The following is a 25,932-nucleotide window of genomic DNA, read 5'->3' as shown; positions in this document are numbered from 1 at the left end:
AGCAAGAGTGAGCTGCTCGTCGCAGCCTCTGTCTTGCCCGGCGCTCGGGCCGCCCGCCGTCTGTCTGTCCGTGACTGACTAGTTGTCCCTCCGCTGCTCAGGCAAAGTTTGACAAATCCGGGGCACGGGGAGCGGATTTCCCCTCGTCTCCCTCCCCTTCCCGCCCCGCGCGCCCCCCTCCCCAGAAATAATCCCAGCAACTGCCGACCCAGCGTGCAAACTTACGTTTGATCTGCCGGGGTTTGCTCTGCTTTCGCCGGGACATCTCGGCGGCGGCCGCTGCCACTGAGGCTCCCGCGGTGCCCGCGGTCGGGGCTGCCGCTCCCTCGGCTCCCGCCGCCGCCGCTGGCCAGGCTCGGGCCGCCGCGGGCCGGTCTCCAGGTGCCTCGGACGCGCGGGATCCGGGCGCGGGGCTCCTCCGGGAGCCGCGGAGCCACGTTTGGAGAGGAGCAGGCAAATGAGAAGACGGAGGGGGGCAGAGAGAGAGTGACAGTGGGGAGGGGAGGGGGCGAGTGAGAGAGCGATGGAGGGGGGGAGGACAGAATTTACAAACGAATGGACGAGGAGAGAGAAAAGGGGAAAGGGGGAACACGGAAAGGAGGAAGAGAAGGAGGGAGGGAAGGGAGAGCGAGCAGAGGGAAGAGGGGGAGAGAGGGGGTGGAAGGCGCGGGAGGAGGAGCGCGCTCGCTCTCCCCTCTCCCCGGCGTGCGGGGCAGAGACTCGAGCGCCAGCGCCGCCGCCGCCGCCGCCGCCGCCGCCGCCGCCGCTCCGGGCCGCGCAGCTCGCTCTCTGCCGCGGGAGGTGGCGAGGCGCGGGAGGGAGGGGCGCGCCGGGGCTGCGGGGAGGGGAGACTATTCCATCAGCGAAAGGAGGATTGGCTGCATCCAAAGCCAGTCCGGATGCAAAAGAGGGCCCGGGCCTCAGTCGGGTCGGGTGCACGGGAGCGCGGTGGAGGGGTGAGGGGTGGGGGGTGGGAGGGGACCAGAGGCGTGGGGAGGGTTTGGAGGGGGGGCAGCTTCTGCAGTTGTCACCGCGTCAGCTCTGGGCATCTGCCAGAGCACCCCTCCAGGCAACTTCTTCCCACATTCCCCTCTGATGGACCCCAACTCTCCTCACGCCTGGCCCGTCCAGCGGGGCACAAAGAAATCCCAGTCTCTCCGTAAACTTTGCGCTTCCAGTTATGCCGCCCCCTCCCCTGGCCTCCCCCCTCCCCCCTTCCAGCTTCTTGGCAGGAAGGTTAGGCCACTGGCAAAATCCTCGGCGAGAGGCAGCTGGTCACAAATGCCAACTGTGTGTCTTGGGGCCAGTTAAGCCCTCTCATCTGCCCAGGCTCTCTGGAGACCATTTCATTGCTCTCAAGGTTCCCAGGAGACCGCTGCGGACGTGGACCATCCCCCACTCAGCCCGCACCGATGGGATGCTGAGCGGCGTCCTAAAAGTGCTCTTTCTCACCTCCACTTCTCATGGTAGACTGTAATAATTCCGAATTTGGAGACAGGCAGATCTTTTTTTTTTTTTTTTTTTTTCTTCCCTCAAATGAAAAAAAGGAGGACCATTAGCTAGGTGATTAGCCCTAGGTGGGAAACGAATCGTCTCAAATCAGAATACTAACTTTTTGAGGAAGTCTGTGGAAGTTCTAAAGACCCACCCCATCCCATGACCTTTAATTCTTTTTAGTTCTGCCACAGGGAAGCAGCCAGCGACTAATAAAAGATTTGATCTTGCCATAATTTCCCAAGCAGGTAAGACCCAATAACTATTTCATGGTTCTTTAGCTTTTAAAGTTTTGTTTCATTCTTTTTCAATTATTGTGTGTGTAGTATGTTGGAAACTGCGAGCCAAAAGAAGAACAAATTTTGAAGTGATTTGCATAGTTATTATTTGGCCAAGTTAAGCTGCATGAGGCTAGCTTAGTTTCTCATAGTTTTATATATACTGAGTATTAAATATATCCTCCCGGGTGGGCTGGAAGAAGCTTCTATCCCAGTAGCAGTGGGACTGGCTGCTTTATGTCATCAGTATTTACTAATAAACTCCACTGCAGTTGACATGTATCCCCCAGATACTGCTGACTTTTCCCCCCAGGTTGTGGGATCATCCAATCTGATCTGAAATTGTGCCCCCCCCCCCCCGCCTTTGTTTGGTTGACTAGCCTTTCCTATGAGCCCCACCAAACTTGATACTCTAAAAGGGTCTGGGGGTCAGCAGAGAGCCTGGGCTGATTGAGGATAATGCACGCCGCTCAGTGTGCACGAGGCACTGTAATCAGTGTCATTTATAACCCCATCAGGACATCTTCTGGAAGGTGTAAAGAGTTGCCCTGTGAAAGGTATGGCTGGGAGAATCTTAATACAGAGCTGAAGACCAATTGTGAATTTTATTACATTACCATTAGTACTATTATCATGTGAGGTTGTAAGAATACATGGTCCTTTGCAGTGGAAAATGCACTAAATGACCAAGTCCCTCCCCTGAAGAACCAACAAATTAAAGCCGTAAGTACCATGAAGAGCAGGGTTATGTGTGTTTGTGTTGTGGAATGAATAAGCAGACAGAGAACTACAGATTTTTGCCTCCTTAATTTTCAATTCATTACAATTAAATTGGTGTGCTTAGAATTGGATGTATTATACATTACGGTTTTTAAAGATCTTTTTACAGAACTGGCTGACTTTTTATATCAGCCAGAAGGAATGCCCATTGGAATTAAAATATCATAACAGTTAGTGTTTCTTTTGGCATTTGAAATGGTTAAATATGCAAAGCAAAAGAGAAACAAATAAATCTCAGCTAAATATTCAGTTTAAAAGCTGAAAGGAGCAAAAGTCAGGGAATTCAAGGCAAGATTGATAAAATAAGCAGACTGCATTATTAGAAATATAGTTTATATAAATTTATAAATATATATTAATTATAGTCATTATGAATGAATTAAACTAAGGAATACTATTACATTTTGTGTTTTCTCATCATTTTTAATGAGAATGTTGATGATATTTAAAGTTCAATTTTTCTTTTTCTAGTTTAACTCACTAAGGTTATAAAATTAAAAGACAGCAAAACCTATAAGCAATTATCTCTGTCCAAATGGATATAGCAGCCCCAAACCGCAGCTACATGACTATCAAACAATGATTATGAAAACCACAATTGAGGAAAGCATCAGGGAATGATATTGCAAAACCACAGCAACAAATGTGTCTGTGATATTGAAAACCACAATTCACAACTAATACCCTGTGTATCGCAAATTACTATTTAACTATAAATATGAAAATGTATAAGTAACAGCACAAAATAATTTCTCATTTACTTAAAAATGAATTATTCATTTTCTAGACTCACTGATTTCATCTCTACATAATGGTTCATTTTGAAAAGTTTCTGCTTTCAAAGACAAATCATTTAAAATCACATATGTAAGTTACTTTAAGCGCAGAAAATATGCAACTTTTAATAACATTCCTTCAAATACTAAAAGAATTGATCTGAAACCAATCTGAAATAAAGAAACATTTACCTCAGTCTAGCTTTCTTCATAAAGTTCTTTGGGAGTAAAAAGAGATGTGAGTCAAAACTGTTCATGGAAAAAAAGCTTGAAGTATTCTATTACAACCTCAATGAAAATATACTTGTGTATATTCTTAATATTCCAGTTAGCTAGAAAACATATATCTGACAATAAAATGAGATGCCAGTACTGAAACTACTTTAATAAATAAAATCAAAGGTTTATTTACAAATGAATAAAAACAATATAGCTTACAAGTTTATAGGGTTGACAGATTTCGAAAAGTAAAATACAGGATGCCCAGTTAAATTTATACTTCATGTAGGCAACAATTGTTTTGTATTAGTCTATTCCATGCAATATTTGGAACATACTTATCTTAAAAAATAATTGTTGCCTACCCTGTACTTTATTTCATTTTATCTGGCAAACCTACAAATACAGCATGTTACCATTTTCACAAATTTATGGTTGTCTTACAACTAACAGTGTTTATAGAAAAGGCAGAAAAACCCTAAAGTGCTTCCTACAGACATATATTTAATTCTTGAACATCATATTATTTAAGAACGGCAAGGTAGAAGAATAAATTTCTATACAAAAATTCTCACTTTATTTGGCACAGTACAGAAATGTGCTCTCAGTGTAAATGGATTTCATTCATGTATGTCTTACTCTTGGATTTGTTTTTAAAATGTGTTTTTTCCTCCAAGGGATCGACAAATTGATAAAGCAACCTCCCAGGCCACATCTTATTAGGCAGCAAGCTGCCTTCTTTATTATGGGAGTAAACAATATTCAAAAGCTTCAGAAAGACTTAATTTTTTGCCCTTGTATCCTCACCAGAAATTGAATACAGTTTATCTGCCTTGATTTAAGATTGTGACACTGAATTGAACAAGAATGCAGTATGAAAATAGTGTTTCGGATTTGTATATCTTTATAATTTGAGCAGTTTAAAAATAAAAATCAACAAATTCATCTAAATGGCCTTCCTATGTTATAACTATGAAAGGGACTATCTGTTTACTTGCAAAGGAGCCAAGCGCTTTGAAAACGTTCAGTCAATCTAGATCAGGGGTTTAACTTGGGCTTCATGTAGACAGTCAATGTCTCAAAAGAAGTTTGTATGTACCAAAAACCAAAAAAAAAAAAAAAATGTTCTATGGAGCAAGTCTGTTGAATTCATCGGATTCTCAAAAATTTCTGTGAAAAAAACATCTGTGAACCATTATGAGTTAAGAATCACTATTCTCTTTCTGTGTGAATTTTTATGGTATACTAAAAACCAACGTGTGTTTTTACTCTTTACCATAATCCTTTATGCACAAGTTACTACTCTGAGAGAAGAGAGTTATAGGATCAACTCTATTAAGCAAAAAAAGTGCTTTGTTGCTAAGTCCATATAATACATCACACCTCCACATATAAAATAAATATTAAAGGAATGTCATCCCAAATTTTAGCAGACATCTGTGGATTTTGCCTGCCTAGCATTCATTCTCTTTTCAGGTAATAGTTCCGTGATATCTTTTCAAGAATTGCTCCTCCTTACCCACTATTTGGTCATGTGATACAAACGGGGCCTTCCCCAATCCCTGACCAGAATATTCTGGGTGTTTGTCTATGGTGATTGGCTCAATGGCCCAAAGCATTCTCATTAGAGTCAGCCCTGGAACGTTGTACTGTTCCAGGGAAACCACTGAGGAAAAAGTGCTATTTTCCCGCTGGGCTACACTGGAAGAATGCAAATCTGTTATGCAAATCGGCTGTTGGACATCCTTGTTGGAAGAACCTGTTAAGAACGCTGCCAGCACAGAGGACTAATTTTGTCTTATCTCGGGATCTGATATTTGGGAAACCCAAGCTGAGATACCCATCAATATTCTAATATTACTTTGTTTTAGATCCGTCAACATTATCTTTGTGTCTATATAAACATAAGAGTCATTTCTATTATATTTCACTTCCATCTATTTGACCAGGCTAACGCTTATGCATGTCTGTAGTCTTAGTATAGATGTCATTTTTCACAAGAAGACATCACTCACCTCCCAGCCTGAGTGAGATATGTCTTCTCCTTTACTACCATAACACCTTTTTTTTTGCCTCCATAATATCACTTGTTGCATTTATTACAAAGACAATTTACATAGAACCCAATCCTCACCAGCCACCTCCCTGTCCCAATACACCTAACTAGATAGAAATGTTTGTGAGGGTAAGAAGTATCCTTTTCAGAATCATATCCCCAGTTCTGAACATATAGAAAGTCCCAACATAATTATTGAAAGAAAAAGTGAATTCAGAATTAACCTGTCTTATCTAGGAACTCCTGCCATTCCCAGTCCCCATCCCCAGAGTCATAGGTACAGGAGATGGCAACCGTATTTGAACAGCGTAACTCCATGCTCCTGTTGGTGGATGCTTGGACCACGGGGAGTCCCTGACTTAAATATGGCTAATCAAATTCCTCTCTTAGAAATCTAGAGTTAGTTTCAAGACTTTCATCCTTACATAGGCTGATCTCTTGAATGAAGAAGTAAAACCTCTGGAATTATGGCATCGTTATCACCATGTGAACAGAGTAGCAGTGATAGTTTGTCTGTAGAAAGAAAAATAAATAAAACGAATGTTCAGAGATAAGTAGAGATAGGAGTATGAAATGGAATCCCACGTCTTGTTCCAGCCCCTTCATAGACTGCAGAAGTACTTCTGCCCTTGATATCATTGAGGTACTTAGGTTTTCTTAAAATAAATTCCTCCCAACCTTTTCTTTTCTAAATTATTTTTGTCCTAAATTAGCATTAGTGGATTCCTGTTACATTCAAGTCAAAAGAGTAAACTAAGACAAGAATTAACCATCTATGACTTCAGTTTGCTTAACTGACTATTTAGAAATAGCAGTTTAACTGAATTTTTTACCTTCCTTCAGAAAAACACTGTATTAGTCTTGGTTCTTCAGATAAACAGAACCAACAGTGTGTGTGTGTGTATATATATATATGTAAATATGTGTATATATATATATATACATATATATATACACATATATATGTATATAAATGTATATAAATATTACATATATATGTGTGTATATATATATGTAAATAAATATGTATATGTATAAATATGTATATATGTATATATACACATATATACACATATATATGTATATAAATGTATATAAATATTACATATATATGTGTGTATATATATATATGTAAATATGTATATAAATGTATATAAATATTACATATATATGTGTGTATATATATATATATGTATATATATGTATATATGTGTATATATATATGTGTATATATATATGTATATGTATATACATATATATGAGAGAGAGAGGAATTGATTTACATGGGTTTATATATATATAATAAATATTTAATATTAATATATATGTATATATATACATATATATATGTATATATATGTATATATATATACATATATATATATGTATGTATATACATATATATGAGAGAGAGAGGAATTGATTTACATGGGTTTATATATATATAATAAATATTTAATATTAATATTTAATAAATTAATACTATATATATATATATATGAATTGATTTACATAGAGAGGCTGAGAAATCCCAGGATCTGCAGTTGACAAGCTAGAGACCTAAGAGAGAGACAATGGTATAGTTCCAGTCTGAATCTGAAGGCCTAAGAACCAGGAGAGCTGATGGTGTAAACTCCAACCTGAGGCTGAGTACTAAGGCAGGAAAAGACAGATACCCCAGCAGGGAGACAGTCATGCATAGAGAGGGATTTCTCACTTCCACTGTCTTTTTCTAATTAAGCCTTTTGTGAAATTGAGGAGGGCAATTTCCTCTCCCCTTTCAACTGTTAATCGCATCTGAAAACATCTTCACCAAAACACCTGGAATGTTTGACCAAATATCTGGGCACCCCAAGAGCCAGTCAAGTTGACACATAAAATTAACTATCACTTGGGCTGTCTGGGTGACTCAGTCCACTGAGTGTCCAAGTCTTGAATTTGGCTCAAATCATAATCCCAGGGTCATGGGATCAAGCCCGGCATCTGTAGGGCTCTGCACTGAGCATGGACCCTGCTTAAGATTCTTTCTCTCCCCCGCTGCACCTCCCCCAACCTGCTCACGCATGGGCTCGCGCGCGCTCTCTCTCTCAAATAATAAATAATAAATAAACACAAAGAAATTAAAATAATAAAAAAATAAAATTAACTGTCACAAGCACTTTTGTTGATTTTTTTCCCCCTGAGCAACCGGAAATGGCAAAGAATCCTTATGAATGTTAAATTGGCAAATCTACAATTATAACATAGATAAATGAGGATGTTATCAATTACTGATTTTGGACATTCGCTTCAATCAGGGGTAACTCTTGGGGAAAAAGTTGGCATTTTCAAATTTAGAATTCCTCAAGAGCATGATGATCCATTGACATGCACATCTATAACCCTTCTGATTAACATATATATTCTGGCCCCAGATGTTCCATTTTATTTTCAACTTTACTTTGCCACATTTGAATAACCATCTAACAGATTACCTTGCACGTAAATTTTATGAATGTTGTTATAATTTGCATGAATAATGTTTATACTTCCGTGGTGGATTTTATTTTCCAACCTATAACTTTTGCCATAAATTCCTAACTGCAAAATAAGAAATTAAACAGCTTTTGAGAAAACTTGCTGTATTGACTTAATCAAAACGTTTATCTTTGCTTTTATCTACTTGCAAAAGTATATTAAAATAATGCTTTGGGTTACTCGGGTGGCGAAGTGTCTGACTTTGGCTAAGGTCATGATCTTATGGTTCATGAGCTCGAGCCCCATGACAGGCTCTCTGCTGTCAGGGCAGAGCCTGCTTCGGATTCTCTGTCTGCCTCTCTCTCTGCCCCTCCACGTCTTGTTCTCCCTCTCTCTCTCTCTCAAAATAAATAAATAAACTTTAAAGAGACAAAAAATAAAATAATGCATTAGAAGTGAATTCAGGGTGACCTGAAGATGAAGGATTATGAATAACCAGCCAGAGCATAATGATAATGGAGTCATTTAAAAGACACTGAAAACGGCGATTATATCACTTTTAAAATGCATCTTATAAGGAAAATTAAACTATATGACTAATACATTTCTTTTAAAACAATTTTATTTTCATTAAACAGATAGATTCACCCAGATTTAAAGGTCAAATAGATTTTTAAGGCTGATGATGAAAATTAGCAGTTTCTTGTCCCACTCAACATCCCAATGACAATTCCTGCTCCCAGAGGCAGAAGCACTGTCAATTCTTTTTAGCTGATTCTCCTGACGTTCACTTCATATTTCTAAATACATTACTACTTTTTAAAAAGTTGTTAGTTTAGATATTATTGATTATATTGACTACCTACAATAAAATATGAACTTGTAACAGATTTATACCTCCCTAACACATACTTTCTTCAATTTTTCATCAAATCAAAAGCCTCTATTTTTATTATTTTTTTTAAGTTTATTTATTTTGAGAAAGAGAGATTAAGCGGGGAGCAGGGAGAGAAGGAGAAAGAGAATCCCAAGCTAACAGCATGGAGCCTGACAGGGCGCTTAAACTCACAAACTATGAGGTCATGATCACGACCTGAGCTGAAATCAAGAGTTGGACACTTAACTGACTGAGCCACCCAGTCACCCCTAAAACTCTTATATTTTTATTAACAGTTAACCTATATAGGGTATGGTGATTATGTTTTCTTTTGATCTCTTTGTTTTTCCTAGAGTTAATAATTATTGTTTTCATCATTTTCTTGCTTTTCTATGAACTATCACTATTTCTCCCCGAAATCCTTTGCCAGTGTAATACAGTCAAGCAGGTCCTTACCTCATTACATCCAATAACTGATAATCAGATTATCAGATAAACAAGTAGGCTGTTGTTCTTCCCCCCATGCTGATGTCTTTTTTGTACCCTTCCATACCTCTGTCTACTCTAGACTAATTGTTCTTTGTGACTAAAATTTTCTTTTCCTCATTATCCTGAGAATTCACCTGGTTTTGTCCTGTATTAGATTCTAAGTTTCATGAATACTGTGTATTCCCTTTTCCCCTTCCTTCCTTCCTTCCTTCCTTCCTTCCTTCCTTCCTTCCTCTGTCCTTCCTTTCTTCTTTTTTGTTTTGTGGTTTTAGAATACAATTCCATGTAGCTTCCTAGAAAAATGTATATAGAGGGTAATTTTTTTTGAGATTTGGCAAGACTGCAATTCTCTTCATTTTGCCCTAACATGTGATATATGATTTATGAGGGTGTAGAATTCTAGGGTATAAATTATTTTTCCTGAATTGTTTTTCTTTTTTTCTTTCATTTTTCCAGCTTTATTGAGATACAATTTTGTATATTATTATATACGTTTAAGGAGTACAATGTAATGATTTGATACACTTACATTTTGCAAAATGATTACTACAATAAGGTTAGTTAACACATCCATCATCTCCCATAATTACTTTTTTTTGTTTGTGGTGAGACTATTAAAGATCTACTCTCTTAGCAACTTTCAGATACATAATGCAGTATTGTAAACTATAGTCACCATGCTGTACATTAATTCCCCAGAACTTATTCATCTTATAACTGGAAATTTGTACTCTTTAACCAACATCTCCCCATTTCCGCTTCTCCTAGCTCTTGGCAAACAATATCCTACTCTTCGAGGTCTGTGAGTTAGGCTTTTAAAAATTCCACATATAAGTAATATCATCTAGTATTTGTCTTTTTCTGTGTAATTCATTTCGCTTAACATAATGCCTTCATCCATGTTGTCACAAATGGTAGGATTTCCTTTTTTCTCATGACTAAATAATATTCCATTGTATATATTCCTATACCACATCTTTTTAATCCAATTTTTATTTTAATCCAATTTTTATTTCTTGGTTATTGTGAATAATGCTGCCCTGGACATAGAGATCCTAACTTCATTTCTTTTGGATATATACCCAGAAATGGTAATGTTGGATCATAAGGTAGTTCTATTTTTAATTTTTTGAGGAAACTACACAGTGTTTTCCATTGTGGTTGTACCAGTCCATATTCCTACTAACAGTGCAAAAGGATTCTCTTTCCTCTGTATCTTCACCAACACTTTTGTGAGGTGATACCTCATTGTGGTTTTGTTTTGCATTTCCTTGATTGTTAGTGATGCTGAGAATCTTTTCAAGCGCTTGTTGGTCATTTGTATATCTTCTTTGGAAAAATGATGGTTTAGGTCCTCTGCACATTTTTTAATTGGATTGTTTTTTTGTTTTGGTTTTGGTTTTTGCTACTGAGTTATAGGAGTTCTTTTTATATTATGGATATTAATCCCTTCTCAGATGCATGATTTCCAAATATCTCCTACCATTTCATAGGTTACCTTTTCATTTTGCACATTGTTTTTTTGTTTTTTGTTTTTTGTTTTCGTTTTTGTTTCCGTTTTCTCTGTGAACAAGGATTTTTACTTTGATATGATCCCAACTTGTTTATTTTTGCTTTTGTTGCCTCTGCTTTTGATGCCAATTGTTTGGAAGACTAATTCCAAGGAGCATTTTTCCTATTTTTTTTTCTCCTAGTAGTTTTATGTTTTAAGTCTTATGTTAAAATCTATAAACCATTTCAAATTAATTTTTGTGAGTGGTATAAGTAGGGGTCTAATTTCATTCTTCTGATTGTCCAGTTTTCCCAACACTATTTATGGAAGGGACTACCCATTCCCTATTGAGTATTCTTGACTTTCTTATCAAATATTAGTTGACCCTACATGTGAGGATTGGTTTCTGGGCTATTTACTAAGTTTTATTGGTCTATATGTCTATGTTTATGCCAGTACCATATTGTTTTGATTGCTATAGCTTTGTAATTTAGTTTGAAATCCGGAAGTCTACTGCTTTCAACTTTGCTCTTCTTTCTCAAAATTGTTTTTAATGTTTATTTATTTTTGAGAGAGAGAGAGACAGAGCATGAGCAGGAGAGTGGCAGAGAGAGAGGGAGACACAGAATATGAAGCAGGCTCTGGGCTCTGAGCTGTCAGCACAGAGCCTGATGTGGGGCTTGGACCCATGAACCACAACATCATGACATGAGCCAAAGTCAGACACTTAACCAACTGAACCACCCAGGTGCTCCTCAAAATTGTTTTGGCTACTTGGGGTCTTTTTGTGATTTCCTTATGAATTTTAGGATTGTTTCTCTATTTCTTTAAAAATGCCATTGGAAATTTGATAGCAGTTGAATTAAATTTATAGATGACTGGGTAGTATGGACATTTAAAAAATATTAATTCCTCTAATTCATGAACTTGGGATATCTTTACATCTATTTGTTGTCTTCTTCAATTTCTTTCATCAATGTCTTATAATTTTAAGTGTACAGATATTTTACTTCATTGGCTAAATTTATTCCTAAATATTTTTATGCTATTGTAAATGGATTGTTTTCTTATTTGGGGGGGTTAGTTTATAGTTAGTGTATAAAAATGCAACCGATTTTTGTATGTTGATTATATAACCTGCAACTCTATTGCAACTTTGTATTGGTCCCAACAGTTTTTAGTGAAACCTTTAGAATTTTCCATACATAAGATCGTATCTTCTGCAAAAAGAGACAATTTTACCTCTTTCTGATTTGGAAGTCATTTATTTCATTTTCTTAACTAATTGCCACAGCTAGAACTTTCAGTTTTATGTTGCATAGGAATTGTAAGAGTGGGCACCCTTGTCTGGTTCCTGATTTAGAGGAAAAACTTTCAACCTTTCATCATTGGGTAGGATGTTGGCTGTGGGCTTTTCATATATGACCTTGCTTACGCTGAGGAATATTCCTTCATTTTTAAAAAAATGTTTATGTAGTTTTGAGAGAGAGAGAGAGAGAGAGAATGAGTGGGCAAGGGGCAGGGAGAGAGGGAGACATAGATTCCAAAGCAGGCTTCATGTTCCATGCTATCGGCACAGCGCCCAATGCGGGGCTCGAATCCACGAAATGTGACATCATGACCTGAGCCAAAGTCAGACACTTAACCAACTGAGCCACCCAGGTGCCCCCGAATATTCTTTCTATATTCAAATTTTTGTGAGCTTTTAGATGAAAGGATGTTTAATTTTGCCAAATGCTCTTTCTGTATCTATTAACATAATCATATAATTTTTATCTTTCATACTCTTAATGTATTGAATCACAGTTATTAATTTGTGTACATTAAACCATCTTTGAATTCTAAGGATAAATCATACTTGATCATGGTATATGATTCTTTTAACGTGCTGTTGAATTGTGTTGCTGATATATTGTTGAGAATTTTTGTATCTATATAATCAAGGATATTGGTCTGTAGTTTTCTATTGTTTTAGTGTCCTTTTCTGGCTTTCATATAAGAGTAATTCTGTTCTCACAAAATGAGTTTGGGAGTGTAGCCTCCTGTTCAGTTATTTTTTAAGAGTTCAAGAAAGACTGGCATTAGTGTTTAGTAGAACTCACCAGTGAAACCATCTGGTCCTGGGCTTTGTTTTGTTGGGAGGTTACTGATTGTTAATTCAATCTTCTTCCTAAAACTTAGTCTGTTCATATTTACGCTTATTATTCAGCCTTGGTAGATTGTATATTTCTAGGATTTTATCCATTTCTGCTATGTCATCCAATTTGTTAGCATGTAACTGTTCATAGTAGTGTCTTATGATTTTTTTGAACTTTGGCAGTATCCATTATAAGTCCTCCTCTTTCATTCCTGACTTTGAGTCTTCTCTCTTTTTTTCTTAGTCTAGTTAAAGGATTGTAAACTTTCATAATCTTTCAAAAACACAGAACTTAGTTTCATTGATCTTTTCTATCCTTTCTTTTCTATTTCATTTATTTCTACTCTGATCATTGCTATCTTCTTTCTTCTGCTAACCCCGGGCTTACTTATTCTTCTATAGTTCTAGTTCCTTAATATGTAAAATTAGATTGTATATTTGAGATCTTCCTTTTTTCTTAATATAGGCATTTATCACTATAAACTTTCCTTTCAGAACTGTTTTTGCCGTATTCCCTAAGTTTCAGTATGCTGAGTTTCCATTTTCATTTGATTCAAGGTATTTTTTTTTCTTTCTATTTTAATTTCTTTGATCCATTGGTTGTTCAGGAGTTATTGTATAATAACTGTTCAATAATATTGTTCATATTATTGTGGATTTTTCCATTTTCCTATTGTTATTGGTTTCTATCTTCATACCATTAGGTGAGAAGAGATAAGACCCAATGATATGATTTAGTCTTCTTAAATTTGCTAAGACTTGTTTTGTGAACAAGTCTATATATGTTGTGTCCTGGAGGAATTTTTGTGTGCATTTGAGAAGAATGTGTATACTGTTGCTGTCAGATGGAATGTTTTGTGTATGTCTGTTAGGTTTACTTGGTCTAAAGCATAGTTCAAGTGTGATGCTTCCGTATCAATTTTCTGTCTGGATGATCTACCCCTTGTTGAAAGTGGGATATTGATGTCCCTTACTATTCTATTATTATTGTATTATCTGTTTGTCCCTTCAGATCTGTTACTATTTGCTTGATATATTTATATCCTACAATATAGGAAATATGTATATTCAAGATTGTTGTATCCTCTTGATGGATTGCTCCATTTATTATTATATAATGACCTTCTCTGTATCTTTACAGCTTTTCAGTTAAGGTGTATTTTGTTTAATACCAGTATAGCTATTCCTACTCTCTTTTGGTTTATATCTTCCAGATATAACAGTCTATTTTAAGCTAATAGCAATTTAACTTTGGTAATATACAAAAATTTCACTTTTTTTACTCCCCATTTATTTCTTTTATTTTATAATTTACCTTTTTTATGTTGTATGTTCACTGACAAATTATTGTAGCTATTGCTATATTTAATACTTGTGTCCTGTAAATTTTGTGCTAGAATTAGGCGGTTAGCACAGTACCATATGCAATGTTATAATATTCTGAAATTGACTATATATTTACCTTTACCAGTGTATTGTTATTTTCATATGTTTTCGTGTTACTAATTAGTGCCTTTTCATTGCAGCTTTAAGCACTTCTTTCAGGATTTCTTGTAAGTCAGGTCTAGTGGTGATAAGCTCCCTCAGCTTTTGTTTGTCTGAGAATGTCTCTATCTCTCCTTGATTTCTAAAGGACAACTTTGATCCATAGAGTAGTCTTGTTTGGCAGTTATCTGTTTCTTTCAGCATTTTGAGTATATCATCCCACTGTCTCCTGACCTGTAAGGTTTCTGTCGAGAAACCTGCTGATAGCATTATGGGGGGGTTCCTTTGTAAGTGACAAGCTTCTTTTATCTACCTGCTTGTGAGATTCTTTGTCTTTGATTTTTTGACAGCTTTTATTTTATTATTTTTTTAAACTTTATTTTTATTTGTTTTGAGAGAGAGATAGAGAGCAAGCAGGGGAGGGGCAGAGGGAGAGGCAGACAAAATCATCCCAAGCAGGCTCTGGGCTGGCAGTGCAGAGCCTGATGTGAGGCTTGAACTCATGAACCGTGTGATCATGACCTGGGCCAAATTCAAGAGTCAGAGGCTTAAACGACTGAGCCACCTTCTGACAGCTTTTATAATGTGTCTTGGAGAATATGTTTGAGTTCAATTAGGGGACCTATGAGCTTCACGAACATGGATGGCCAAATCTCTCCCCAGATGTGAAGCTTTTCAGCCATTATTATTTTTTTAGATCTGGAATGTCATGAATTTGCGTGCTAATCTTTCCCGTATCTGTCTGTATATCATTTCAGTATATGTGCTGACGAAGCAAACATATAGCCATTATTTTTTTTAAATAAATTTTCTGCCCCCTTCTCCCTCTCTTCTTGAACTCCAGTAATTCTCAAATTGGCTTGTTCAATGGTATCCCATAGATCACATAAGCTTTCTTCTCTCTTTTTGATTCTTTTCTCTTTGTTCTCTCTGAATGGATGATTTAAGGGGTTTTATTTTTCTTTGTTCTCTCTGAAAAGATCATTGAAAAGGTTTGTCTTAGGAAAAAAAAAGTTTGTCTTCAGTTTCAGATTCTTTCTTCTGCTTGATCCATTTTGATTTTCACTCTCTATTGCATTTGTCATTTCATTTATTGTATCCTTGACCTCAGAATGTTTTTTTTTATGATTTCTATCTTTTTTGAAAACTTCTCATTTTATTTGCACATTGTTTTCCTGATTTCATTGAATTGCCTTTGTGTGTTTTCTTGTAGCTAATTTTAAATTCTTGGTTGGATAAATTGCAGATCTCTGTGTCTCTGGGGTTGGTTAATGGAAGATTATTGTAATCCCTTTGTGATGTCATGTTTCTATGACTTTCCATGTTCCAAGACTCTTCATGTTCCATGAAGTCCTGCATTGTTTTCTTTGCATTTAAAGTAGCAGTCACCTCCTCCATTCTTTGCTGAATAACTTTGGAACAGAATCATCTTCCCTCAGCTCTACTAGAGATTCTGGGGCTTTCTCAGATTTTCTGTGGCTACACAATACTCCACACTTCTTGCTCCCTCTTGTGGCAGATTCTTGTTGTTTGTTTGTTTCAAGTTTTTATTTAAATTCTAGGTAGTTAACATATAGTGTAATAGTAGTTTCAGGAGTAGAATTTAGAGATTCATCACTTACATTTAACACCCAGTGCTCATCACAGTGAGTGCCTTCCTTAATACCCACCATGCATTTAGCCCAACTCCCCACCCCCTCCCCTCTAGCAACACTCAATTTGTTCTCTAGAATTAGGAGTCTGTTTTATGGTTTGCCTCTCTTTCTCTCTTTTCCCCTCCATGCGTCTGTTTTGTTTCTTAAATTTTGTGGCAGATACTTAAGCTTGTATGTTTTCTTTTGATCCTGGGGCACACCAGGCCAATTGCTGACAGACTCCCTTTTACCTTCTCAAAGTCAATGCTAAATGTTCAAGTTTTTGGTCTCTTCCTGCCTCATAGATACAATCCAGCTTTCTGTGCATGCTCACTAGTTGTCTGCCAAAGCTCACTCTTGCTACTGTCAGGGGCACATACAAAGAGCTGCCCATGGGGTGGAAGTGTGGGTGGGTGCAGCCCACAGAGTCCTATGGATGCCCATGGGCCCATTAAGGGGATTGACAGGTGAGGCATCTCAGCAGCTATGACGTGGGCCTCCTGATGGAGTCCATAATGCACTTAGTAGGATCTATGTTCCTTTGACATGTTCCAAGCCTTCCCTGTTGTTTCCCTAGCTGCTTACCACCCCCAGTCATGCAATCCAATGATGCAGTACCCTGGATGGGATGAGAGAAATAGGTGCCTCTGGCAGCATCCCATACAGCTGGGGAAGCCAGGCACTCACTCACATGTTCTCACTTTTCTCCACAAGAGAAATCATAGGCTGAGAAGGGTTCTCCTGGCACTAGCTGTGCCACCTCGGAAGACAGGTGACATGAATAAAGTCAAGCTGGTCCTCTTACCCTCTTCAATGTGTTCAACCTCTGATTTTCTTACAACCTCTGATTTTCCAACAGTGTGCTGGAAGTTCTCTGCTGGAATCCTGGACTTCCACAAAGTCTTTCTTGTCTGTTGGTGATTGTCTAAGTCAGTGTTCGGGAGGGCTACTAGACTGCAGGCAAGAGGGACAGGGGCCAGTGCATGGGCCACTTTCGTGTTCATAGCCAGGACCAAGGTCTATTTGCTTATTATACAACACGTAGGTGGGTAAGATGTCTCCTGGGTCCCTTGGCTTATGGTGCTGGCTCCTGCAAAAACACTCTTTCTGTGGATGGATGCCAAATTGTTGTTAGGGGGATACAAGTGACTCCCTTACTTTTTAAACACAGTGTTTCATTGATTTCTACCTTCCAGTGTCATTCTGGGAGGCCTGATGCTGTAGTATTTCCTTACCATCTGCATGTAGCCTGCTTCTTTCCCCCACTCCCAACACTTGATGCTTTCAGGATCTTCTCTTCACTCTCAGTCCTCTAAAATTTCATAATGTGAAAATATGTTGCACCATCTACCCATTTACTGAGCTTCCCTCCCATTTGCTCGCTGAACCATTTCAGTCTAGAAACTTGTGCCATCAGTTCTGAGAAACTTCTTTATATTATTTCTTTTCCTGGAATTGTTACTATCTTGGTCCTCCTTGAGTGGACAGTACCATTTTCTTATGTTTTCCTTTTCTCTTTTTTGCTAGTTGTGTTATTTTTTGGAAAATTTCTTCAGCTTTGTGTTTCAAATCTTCACTGAAATTTTTATTTACATCATCGTATTTTAATTTCTTCAACTTACTTTTTTATTTCTAAAGAGTTCTTTATCAGTAGTCTGTCTTTATTCCCTCTTTTTCATCTCTCTGAGTCCAGTAATTATAAGTTTTCTTCAGTTTTCTGTGAATTTTTTGTTTCCTTAATGCTTCTTTTGTTTTTTGGTTTTTTTTTCCTGTTTTACTCTCTGTCTTTCATGTTATAATTTTCCCACACATCTTTGGTTATCTTTGACTTTCCATTTCTGATATGACTGAGACACTAAAAACCTAATTGGAAGTTTATGTGTATGGATAGAATGGGGTTTGAGAAGTACTTGTCAAATTGTGGGCTTTGGGTGGTAAGGCCCCTGCCTTACCTTGCTGCTGGAAATCCCTGTCTATACATCTAAGTATTTTCCTCTTGTGTTCAACACACTCTCCAGAGAGAAATCCTGCAATACCCGGCCTCATAAACACTCAGCCAGGGAAAGAGCTTCAGTATCTCACTGTTTACTGTGTAGACTTTTATTTAATCTCTCCTTTCAGTACAGAATCCCCACCTTCAGTTAATATCACTGAATACAAAATACAGAAAAGCTCCGAGTTTACCCTAGAAAATAAATCTCAGCTTGTAGCCTGGTATAGAGAAGTTGATAACAGGCACTGGGGTATGGGAGAAAAATTAGGGATATCACTGATTCTTATACAGACTGTGCACCAATCCTTGTATTTCCAGTGCCACTGGCATCTAACTTTCAGGGATTCCTGTTAGTTGTATTCTATAATTTTTCTCTTTTCTTTTTCACTCATTTTTCTGCAGTATATCCTTAAATAACCTCCTTGGAGTGTGTACTTATGAAATAAAAGTTCTGAATCTTCATGTATGTGAAAATGTATTTATTTTGCTCTGATCTTTAGTTGATAGTTTAGCTGGAAATACAATTCTAGGTTTAAAAATCCTGTTGTCCCTTGTTAAATTCGAGAAAGCATCACTCTTATCTTCTAGTATTCAATATTACTGGTTGGAAATCTGATACTAGTCAAAAAACTTTGTTACCTATTTCTTACTTGCTTGGTGCTTTCATTATTTTCTCATTAACTTTCTCAGAACTTGCTGTTCTGAAATTTTACACTATTTTTACTTATATTATATTATTTATATGCAATTCATATACTATTAGTATATATAGTACAGTGTGCTATTATATATATTTATATACTATTATTAATATTAGTTAATACATAGTGTTATTTGCATACTATTGAACATTACAAATTTCAACCCAGAAGTAATCTGTCCTATAATGTTCTTAACAGAAGCCTGGTTTTATTCAGATAACACCCCTCTTCCACACAGCCTTACCATTCAAGTAAACTTGACTCATTTCCACTTTCAGAGTGATCTTTAATTAATTCTAATCTTGCAACTGTGATCTCATTCCCTGTATTTGTGACTGTTTTAGGAATGGACAAGGAACCCAATTCTGGACAAAGGGAGAGTTGGTGGAGGCTTTTGGGTGAGTCTTTTATTGTTTTTAGGAGAGAAGTATGGGGAACCTGTTTGTTTCTCTCCTCCTGAAAATAGACAAGGAAGAATACTGCATCCCTTGTTTCTGTCATCCATTTTTTGGACAACGAGAAAAGCCATCTCTCAAACTGAGCGAACCCACAGGGCAGTGGATAACAAAGAGAACAGCATTCAAATAAAGCTGAACCCTGATCATAGTAGGCTTGGCAACTGCTTTGCTTTTACACGTCCTGTCAGAGGAGCCAATAATATTTCTGATTGTTTAAGACAGTTGGTACTGGTTTTCCATTACTCAAAGCTGAAAGTGCCATAACTGATCTAAGTTGTAGAAAGTATTTTGTCTTTTATTCTGGAGTCACATGGACTGAAGAAGAGTGGAGAATATGGATGGGGAATAGGATTGGCATCCTGTGGTATAGTTTAGTATTCAGACTTTCAGTTTAGCCAACAGCATCACTTCTACCCTCTTTGCACTGAGCAGTTCTAATTCCTGCGCTTCTTAAGATGTGTCATATACATAGCATATTATTACCATGCTATCTGGAGACAGAGGACTTGCATTCAAATTTTGCTTCTATCACTTCTTAGCTAGGTGAGCTTTTGCATGTTATTAAACATCTGTGAGCTTCAGTTTATTTTTATTCAAAATGGAAATATAATGGTATCTACTGCAGAGAGTAATTGTATTAAATGAGTTATTGTATGAAAAGCTTTTGGTATGTAGAAAGTGCTGTGTCACCGTTAGCTATTAGCAGAATACTCCAGATCATTTTTCCTCTTCTTTCTTAGCAACAGAATCCTAATCTTGTTCAAGATGTTCAGTTAGAAGTACTGATTTTCTGAAATTAACTTACAGCTAGATTCGGTTGTGTAGTGCAGTTCAGACCAATAAAATGCAAGCAGAAATCTACTGGATGTGGCTAAATAACCTGAAATGGTTTTGCTTAAAAGTCAGAATGCATCTTTTTTTTTTTCTTGGCCCACTCCCTTGCTCATATCTGGAACAGGACATGATGCGTGGATATAGAAGAGCCATCTTGTAATCATAAGAACAAAATCTACACGGTTTGGAACACAGTTGGAAAAGAATCAATACTGATGAGTTCCTTAGCAGTATATCAGCCCTAAACTGACTCTGAAATCCTTACTCTGCAAGGAGGAAAAACACCTGTTTTGTTAAGCACCATATTTAGGTCTGTTACTTACAGCCAAAAGCAGTGCTGATAAGGGACCCTCTGGGCAAGGTGGTGCTCTCTTTTTGCCTTTTGAGACCTTGGTTTTAAGGAGGTTATTTTCTTAGTATGCTTTATAATTCAACATATTTCTATCCTCATTTGACTTTGTAGAAGCTGTTTCATTATAAGCCAATAATTTCAAGGACTTCTTCCCATCCTCCTTACCTTTAAGCTTTATTCCTTTTCTATCTCTATATTTTCTTCTCTGGAGAAAAGGGAAATGACAGTGATACCTATCTTGGGACTATGAACTTTAATTCTTTCAGGTGCTATGGGTAATGTAAAATATAACAACAATAACAACAACAACAACAGAGTATCCAGATGTAAGATACAGTTGAGGACTATGGAGACATGGAGAGTATATGTCCCTGCCAAAAGTGTTTAAACTACAAATAAAACAGATATTGTACCACTCAAAGAATATAGACCTGTAGGCCCAATGTGACTATAGGCTGCAATTCTGCAAATTCTGATTTTAAGACATAGTAGATGTGAAAGAATTCTCATACTCCTCACTAAAACACTAATATCAGTAATGACAAAACAGTGTACAATTAAGACCTTTTAACTGAAAGTGTATTTAGCTAAAATAGTTCCATTTATTTTCTTCTAAACTGTTTTTCCCTGTTTTTGTTTTTGGCTGATACAGAAGAGAATGAAGTAACTCTAATATTATACTCAACAGACAAAGAAACAGACAAAAATCTTCTCCGTGGGGGTTGCTATGGCTTTGGAAGAAAACCACCTGCAAAGAAAAATGTATGATAGGAAAAGATGCATTTCCCACTCCCATCCTTCCTCAGTTTCTTCCCTCTCCCTGCCTTAATATATATGTTGAGGAGTTGCATTATAATAATGGCTCATAATACACCTTAAAACGTGAATTAATAAAGCAGTTGTTACTGCAGATACTCAGTTCCTGCACATAAACCACCTGTGTGTCCCTGTGTTCCAGTAAGACTGCATCTGAATGGAATCTACTAGAGACCAGGCCTATGCTCTTCCCATTTCCTACAGAGACAAATGGATTTCAGGGGCAGGAATGGCTAGTTCCTGTTGCCCTGTTGCTCAGTTACTTGGTCCTACACACTTACATCTGCACAGATGAAAGTATTACCAGCAAGGAAACTAAGGTTCAGAATGGAACATTATACTTCTTAAGCTCACAGAGTACTGGAGAAGGTGGAATTCTAACCATGCGTTGCCTAGGAAAACTGATGGAGTTTTCCTTATGCCATTAAAGCTTCCCTAATAGTGGACAATTAAAATATCCGGACACTTACACAATTGAACAGTGAACTGGACTGATAATCAGGCAACCAAGAGTCTAGGTTAGCCTCATCAACTTGGAGAGCTTTATTCATCACTAGCCTCATTGTTCACAGTGGTAATCATTTTTTTCCAAATTCTAACTTGGATACCTCTGTCACTGGAATGTTCATTTTAAGTACCGTGTTTTAGACTGAGAATCTCTAAATGGTAGGAATTTTGTCTAAATATGTGATTTGCGTAGTACTTACCTACATAGAAAGACCTTGAAATTGTTCTTGATAATGCTGACAATTTGTCAAATTTTAAACGTATTTTCCTTATTTCCCTTTTGTCTCTATTTTAATATGTTCTGGAACTCTATACAGGAAAGACCCATGCAGTCGTGTCTTTGGAACAAGGTTCATTGAATGCTCCAGTCCAGATGTCTGTATAAAGAGAATGAGAACTTTTATCATGTCTTTGGCACTTGTGGGAAATAGAGCCCTAGTTTAATGTAGTACAGAGTATAGCTTTAGGATTTTCATAAGATAGATGTTTATTAGAATATTTGGCAGAAGGAGGTTTGGAAATATTTAGGGTCAGTAGAAAATGCAGTCCATGACTACAGACTAGGTGGTTTTTATACATGCGGCTACAGAATTTCATTTAAGGATTCCCTTGCTAATTTGAAATCTGAATTGCCAAAGACCAACATAGATATGACCAATAATAATTTGTGTTTCAACTATTTTCTAAAACCAGTTTTTGACTTAACTTTTAAGCTTCCTTTTCCTGTAAAAAAGCTCCTCTGTCACGTTGCCGCACAACATCCTGTTAACCTATTTTCCTGAGCTGGCAGGAAATTGTCCACTACTGATGTCTGTAATGGTGAAATACTTCTTACTGATCTCATCCTCTTTGATCAGAACTTAACCTCATCAACATGAACTACTTAGATGAGACTATCAGGAAATATTGAGTAGGTTCCTATTTGTTTAAAGGATGAGGCAAAAATTTCCGTTCCAATGAAACATAACAAAACTCAGACTTTCGTATTTAAGATACACTGCAGTGTTTACATTCTCGCCTTCTCTCATCAATCATCAATCAGTAAATACATGTATATTGTGTGTCTGCTGTGTACCTAGCCATTCTTCTCAGGACTAGCTTTGTTGCTCGGAAAACTAGCCAAAAAATAGATCTGGTTACAGTTTATTTGTTGTCTTACCACAATGGATGAAATGCTACAAAATAGCAAATTAAATTAAAAACAAATAACTTTATGAGGGCCAATCATTTATGCCCTAATGTTGATCATTACAGTTACAATTTTACATTTCCATGAACTGGAAACACTGAAAGGAGTAAAAACTAAGGAAAGGGAAATTAATTTTGGATTTTCAACATCAAGAAGGCAGTGCTAGTTGAGCTACAAGTAGGATTTCTGTGTACAAATCACTCATTAATTGATTCGCTCATTCATGTATTCAGTCAAGTATACTTCCTCAGTATTTGTAATGTGTCATTCTCTTTTAAAGGCTGGAGATAGAAAGACAAGTTGCAGCCAGAAACAAAATGACAGTATTTAGTAACTGTATTCCGGGGAAGGGAGATGATCATAAGATGAGAAGAACAAAATACTGAGCAAAAGGGAGGTTGTGCTAAATGCTGACTATTCAGACGTTTGGCCCCAGGCCAACCCTGCTTTCCTTCATGATGACACTTTAGTCAGAGTAAACAAAAGCGAGCATATAGTTTTGAGCAAAAACAAACTCCTATCTTTCAACCTTTTACTGACTACTATTATTTCTGTGTGTGAGTACTTCTGTAGATTCAATAAAACAATCTGACTGTAATAAGTTTGTTTGGCAATATCTTTGACCTAAACCATACATTATTTTTTCTTTAGTGTAGCTATGGGTTTATGGTTCGCTACATTTTAAATGACATGGAAGTGTCACCTTACTCAAGAAAATAACAATATAAAATATCAATACACAGAAAATGATGAAGATATTGATTTTAATTAAATGAGTGCCTCAATGATTTTTTCTCATTCTCATTCTTTTCATATTTATTTAAGCATACTAAGGTTTCATTTTCAACAAAGCGAAACAATTTTGCAATAGAAGACTTTAGATGATACCATAGTTTTCATATGGCTATAACACAGAAAGTAATCTTTAGGACAACCTTTTTTTAAAACTTATTTTAGAGAGAGAGTGAGAGCGTTTGGGGGGGGGGGCAGGGAGAGGGCCAGGGGGAGAGAGAATCTTAAGCAGGCTTCACTCTCAGCAAGGAGCCAACGAGGGGTTCTATCTGACTGAGCCACACAGGCACCCCAAAACAATACTTTGTAAAGTTATAGTCTGCTCACCTCATTTTTCTTTTTCTGTCATGGCTAATTATTTATTACAATACAAAGAAGACAAAAGTATATCTTAAACTCAAGGAAATAGGAAGTAAGAAAAAGATTTCTTATAAATATTTTTTTTAACGTTTATTCATTTTTGGGAGACAGAGACAGAGCACGAGTGGGGGAGGGGCAGAGAGAGAGGGAGACACAGAATCCAAAGCAGGTTCCAGGCTCTGAGCTGTCAGCACAGAGCCCAACGCAGGGCTCGAACTCACGAACTGTGAGATCATGACCTGAGCTGAAGTCAGACGCTCAACCAAGCCACCAGACACCCTAAAGAAAGATTTCTTGAGATCACTGCAATACAACAGTTTGCCATAATTATGCCCAGTAAAGGGTAAAGAATACATATTTGATTTCTAATATAAATATCTAGATCTTGTTCATGAAGAAACTGATGAGAACCATTAGCCACTATGTAAATATGTAACTTAAGAAATACTTCAGTGGAAATATTACTTATTAATGGCTTATTAAGTGTTATGGGTTGAACTGTGTCTCCTTCAAATTCATATTTTGAAATCCTAACCTTCAATATTTCAGAATGTGACCTTATTTGGAGATAGGATCTTCACGGAGGTAATCAAGCTAAAATGAGGTCATTAGGATTGGCAATAATCCAATATGCCTGGTGCCCTTTTAGAAAAGGGAAATTTGAAGACAGAGAAGGACACAGGAGAACACCATGGGAGGATGAAGACAGAGACAGGAGTGATGCTCTTTCAAGGCAAATGATGCCAGCGATGTCCAGCAAAATACTAGAAGCTGGCAAAGAGACATGGAACAGATTCATCCTCACAGTCCTTAGAAGGAACCAATTCTACTGACGTCTTGACCTTGGATGTCTGCCCTCTAGAACTGTGAAACAATAAATTTCTATTGTTGAAGCCATCCAGTTTGTGGTGCTTTGTTATGGCAGCCCTAGCAAACTAATTAACTGAATCTCTGGTGTAATACTGCCCTCGGTACTGCTTTGTTTATTGCTAACCAAGCGGCTTCTGTTTCATTGTGTAACTCTCTGTGACCAGTAATATTAGCACTAACAATACAAATAGTTACAGCTAGTTTTCTGAGCACTTCCCATATTCCAAGCTCTGTTTTGATCCTTTCTGACCAGCTGAGATGAGTGGGGAATAAAGGATTTTCATGTGGAAAGAATAATTTTGTTACTTTATTAAGCACTAATGGTTAATACTAAGTTTTATGAAGCTATTGAGGGTTTGGGGATGGATTTCAAAGAGCTTATGTTACTTACCCTAATATAGAAATTTTATCTTGAAGTGGGGTGCTGCCTCAACAAAATCTGAAAGTGTGAAGCCTGAGGATAATGGCATGTAATGAGGAAACTGATACTTAAAGGCTGGAAAAATGTGAAATCTTTGCTAAAAATCATTGCCTAAATCTTTGCTAAAAATCATTGCCTAGTCTACTTTAGGAAGAAGACAACATGTCTACTAATCGTTTCTAGTTAGATGTTGAAGTGCCTGGCAGTCCTACTGTGTGTTGTCTATTATTAGACATTCAGCATCTTTCAAGGTTGGAAACCCCAGCTTCTTGTAAAAATTGACTTTGAGTCAACACACAGTAAGGACAGTAACAGACTTTGAGTGACAACACACAGTAAGAAAAACTTTCCAGCTGAATAAAGTAACTCAGGACCAAGGTCAGAGTATCACTTCAATTGTTCCAAGAACCCAATGGTAGTCACAATTAAGTCAAGAGGGAAAGAGGCACGAGGATGAGGAAGCAG

General features: G+C 37.3%; 1 protein-coding gene and 2 long non-coding RNA genes across 4 annotated transcripts in view; 1 reads left to right on the top strand and 2 right to left on the bottom strand.

Moving 5' to 3' along the window:
- ZFPM2 (zinc finger protein, FOG family member 2) overlaps positions 1-404 on the bottom strand; it is a 467,130-nt gene extending 466,726 nt beyond the window's left edge. For both annotated transcript variants that reach the window (XM_023248130.2, XM_045049546.1), the window contains exon 1: positions 226-404. In XM_023248130.2, coding sequence (XP_023103898.2) covers positions 226-265 — 40 coding nt within the window. In that variant the 5' untranslated portion in view covers positions 266-404. The remainder of the gene's footprint in view (positions 1-225) is intronic.
- A 588-nt stretch (positions 405-992) lies between these two features.
- Positions 993-25,073, top strand: LOC109496156. The gene is made up of 3 exons (XR_002739400.2): positions 993-1,742; positions 19,213-19,266; positions 21,165-25,073. It is a non-coding gene; the product is annotated as an uncharacterized LOC109496156 (long non-coding RNA).
- LOC109496155 overlaps positions 4,626-25,932 on the bottom strand; it is a 212,534-nt gene continuing 191,227 nt past the window's right edge. Inside the window, exons 10-11 of the long non-coding RNA XR_006592182.1 lie at positions 22,036-22,212; positions 4,626-6,116 (exon numbers count right to left, since the gene is read on the bottom strand). This is a non-coding gene — a long non-coding RNA (uncharacterized LOC109496155). The remainder of the gene's footprint in view (positions 6,117-22,035; positions 22,213-25,932) is intronic.

This window comes from Felis catus, chromosome F2 (genome assembly GCF_018350175.1).
Source record: "Felis catus isolate Fca126 chromosome F2, F.catus_Fca126_mat1.0, whole genome shotgun sequence".
Taxonomy (NCBI): Eukaryota; Metazoa; Chordata; class Mammalia; order Carnivora; family Felidae; genus Felis; species Felis catus.
This window is presented reverse-complemented; position numbering and strand designations above follow the sequence as displayed.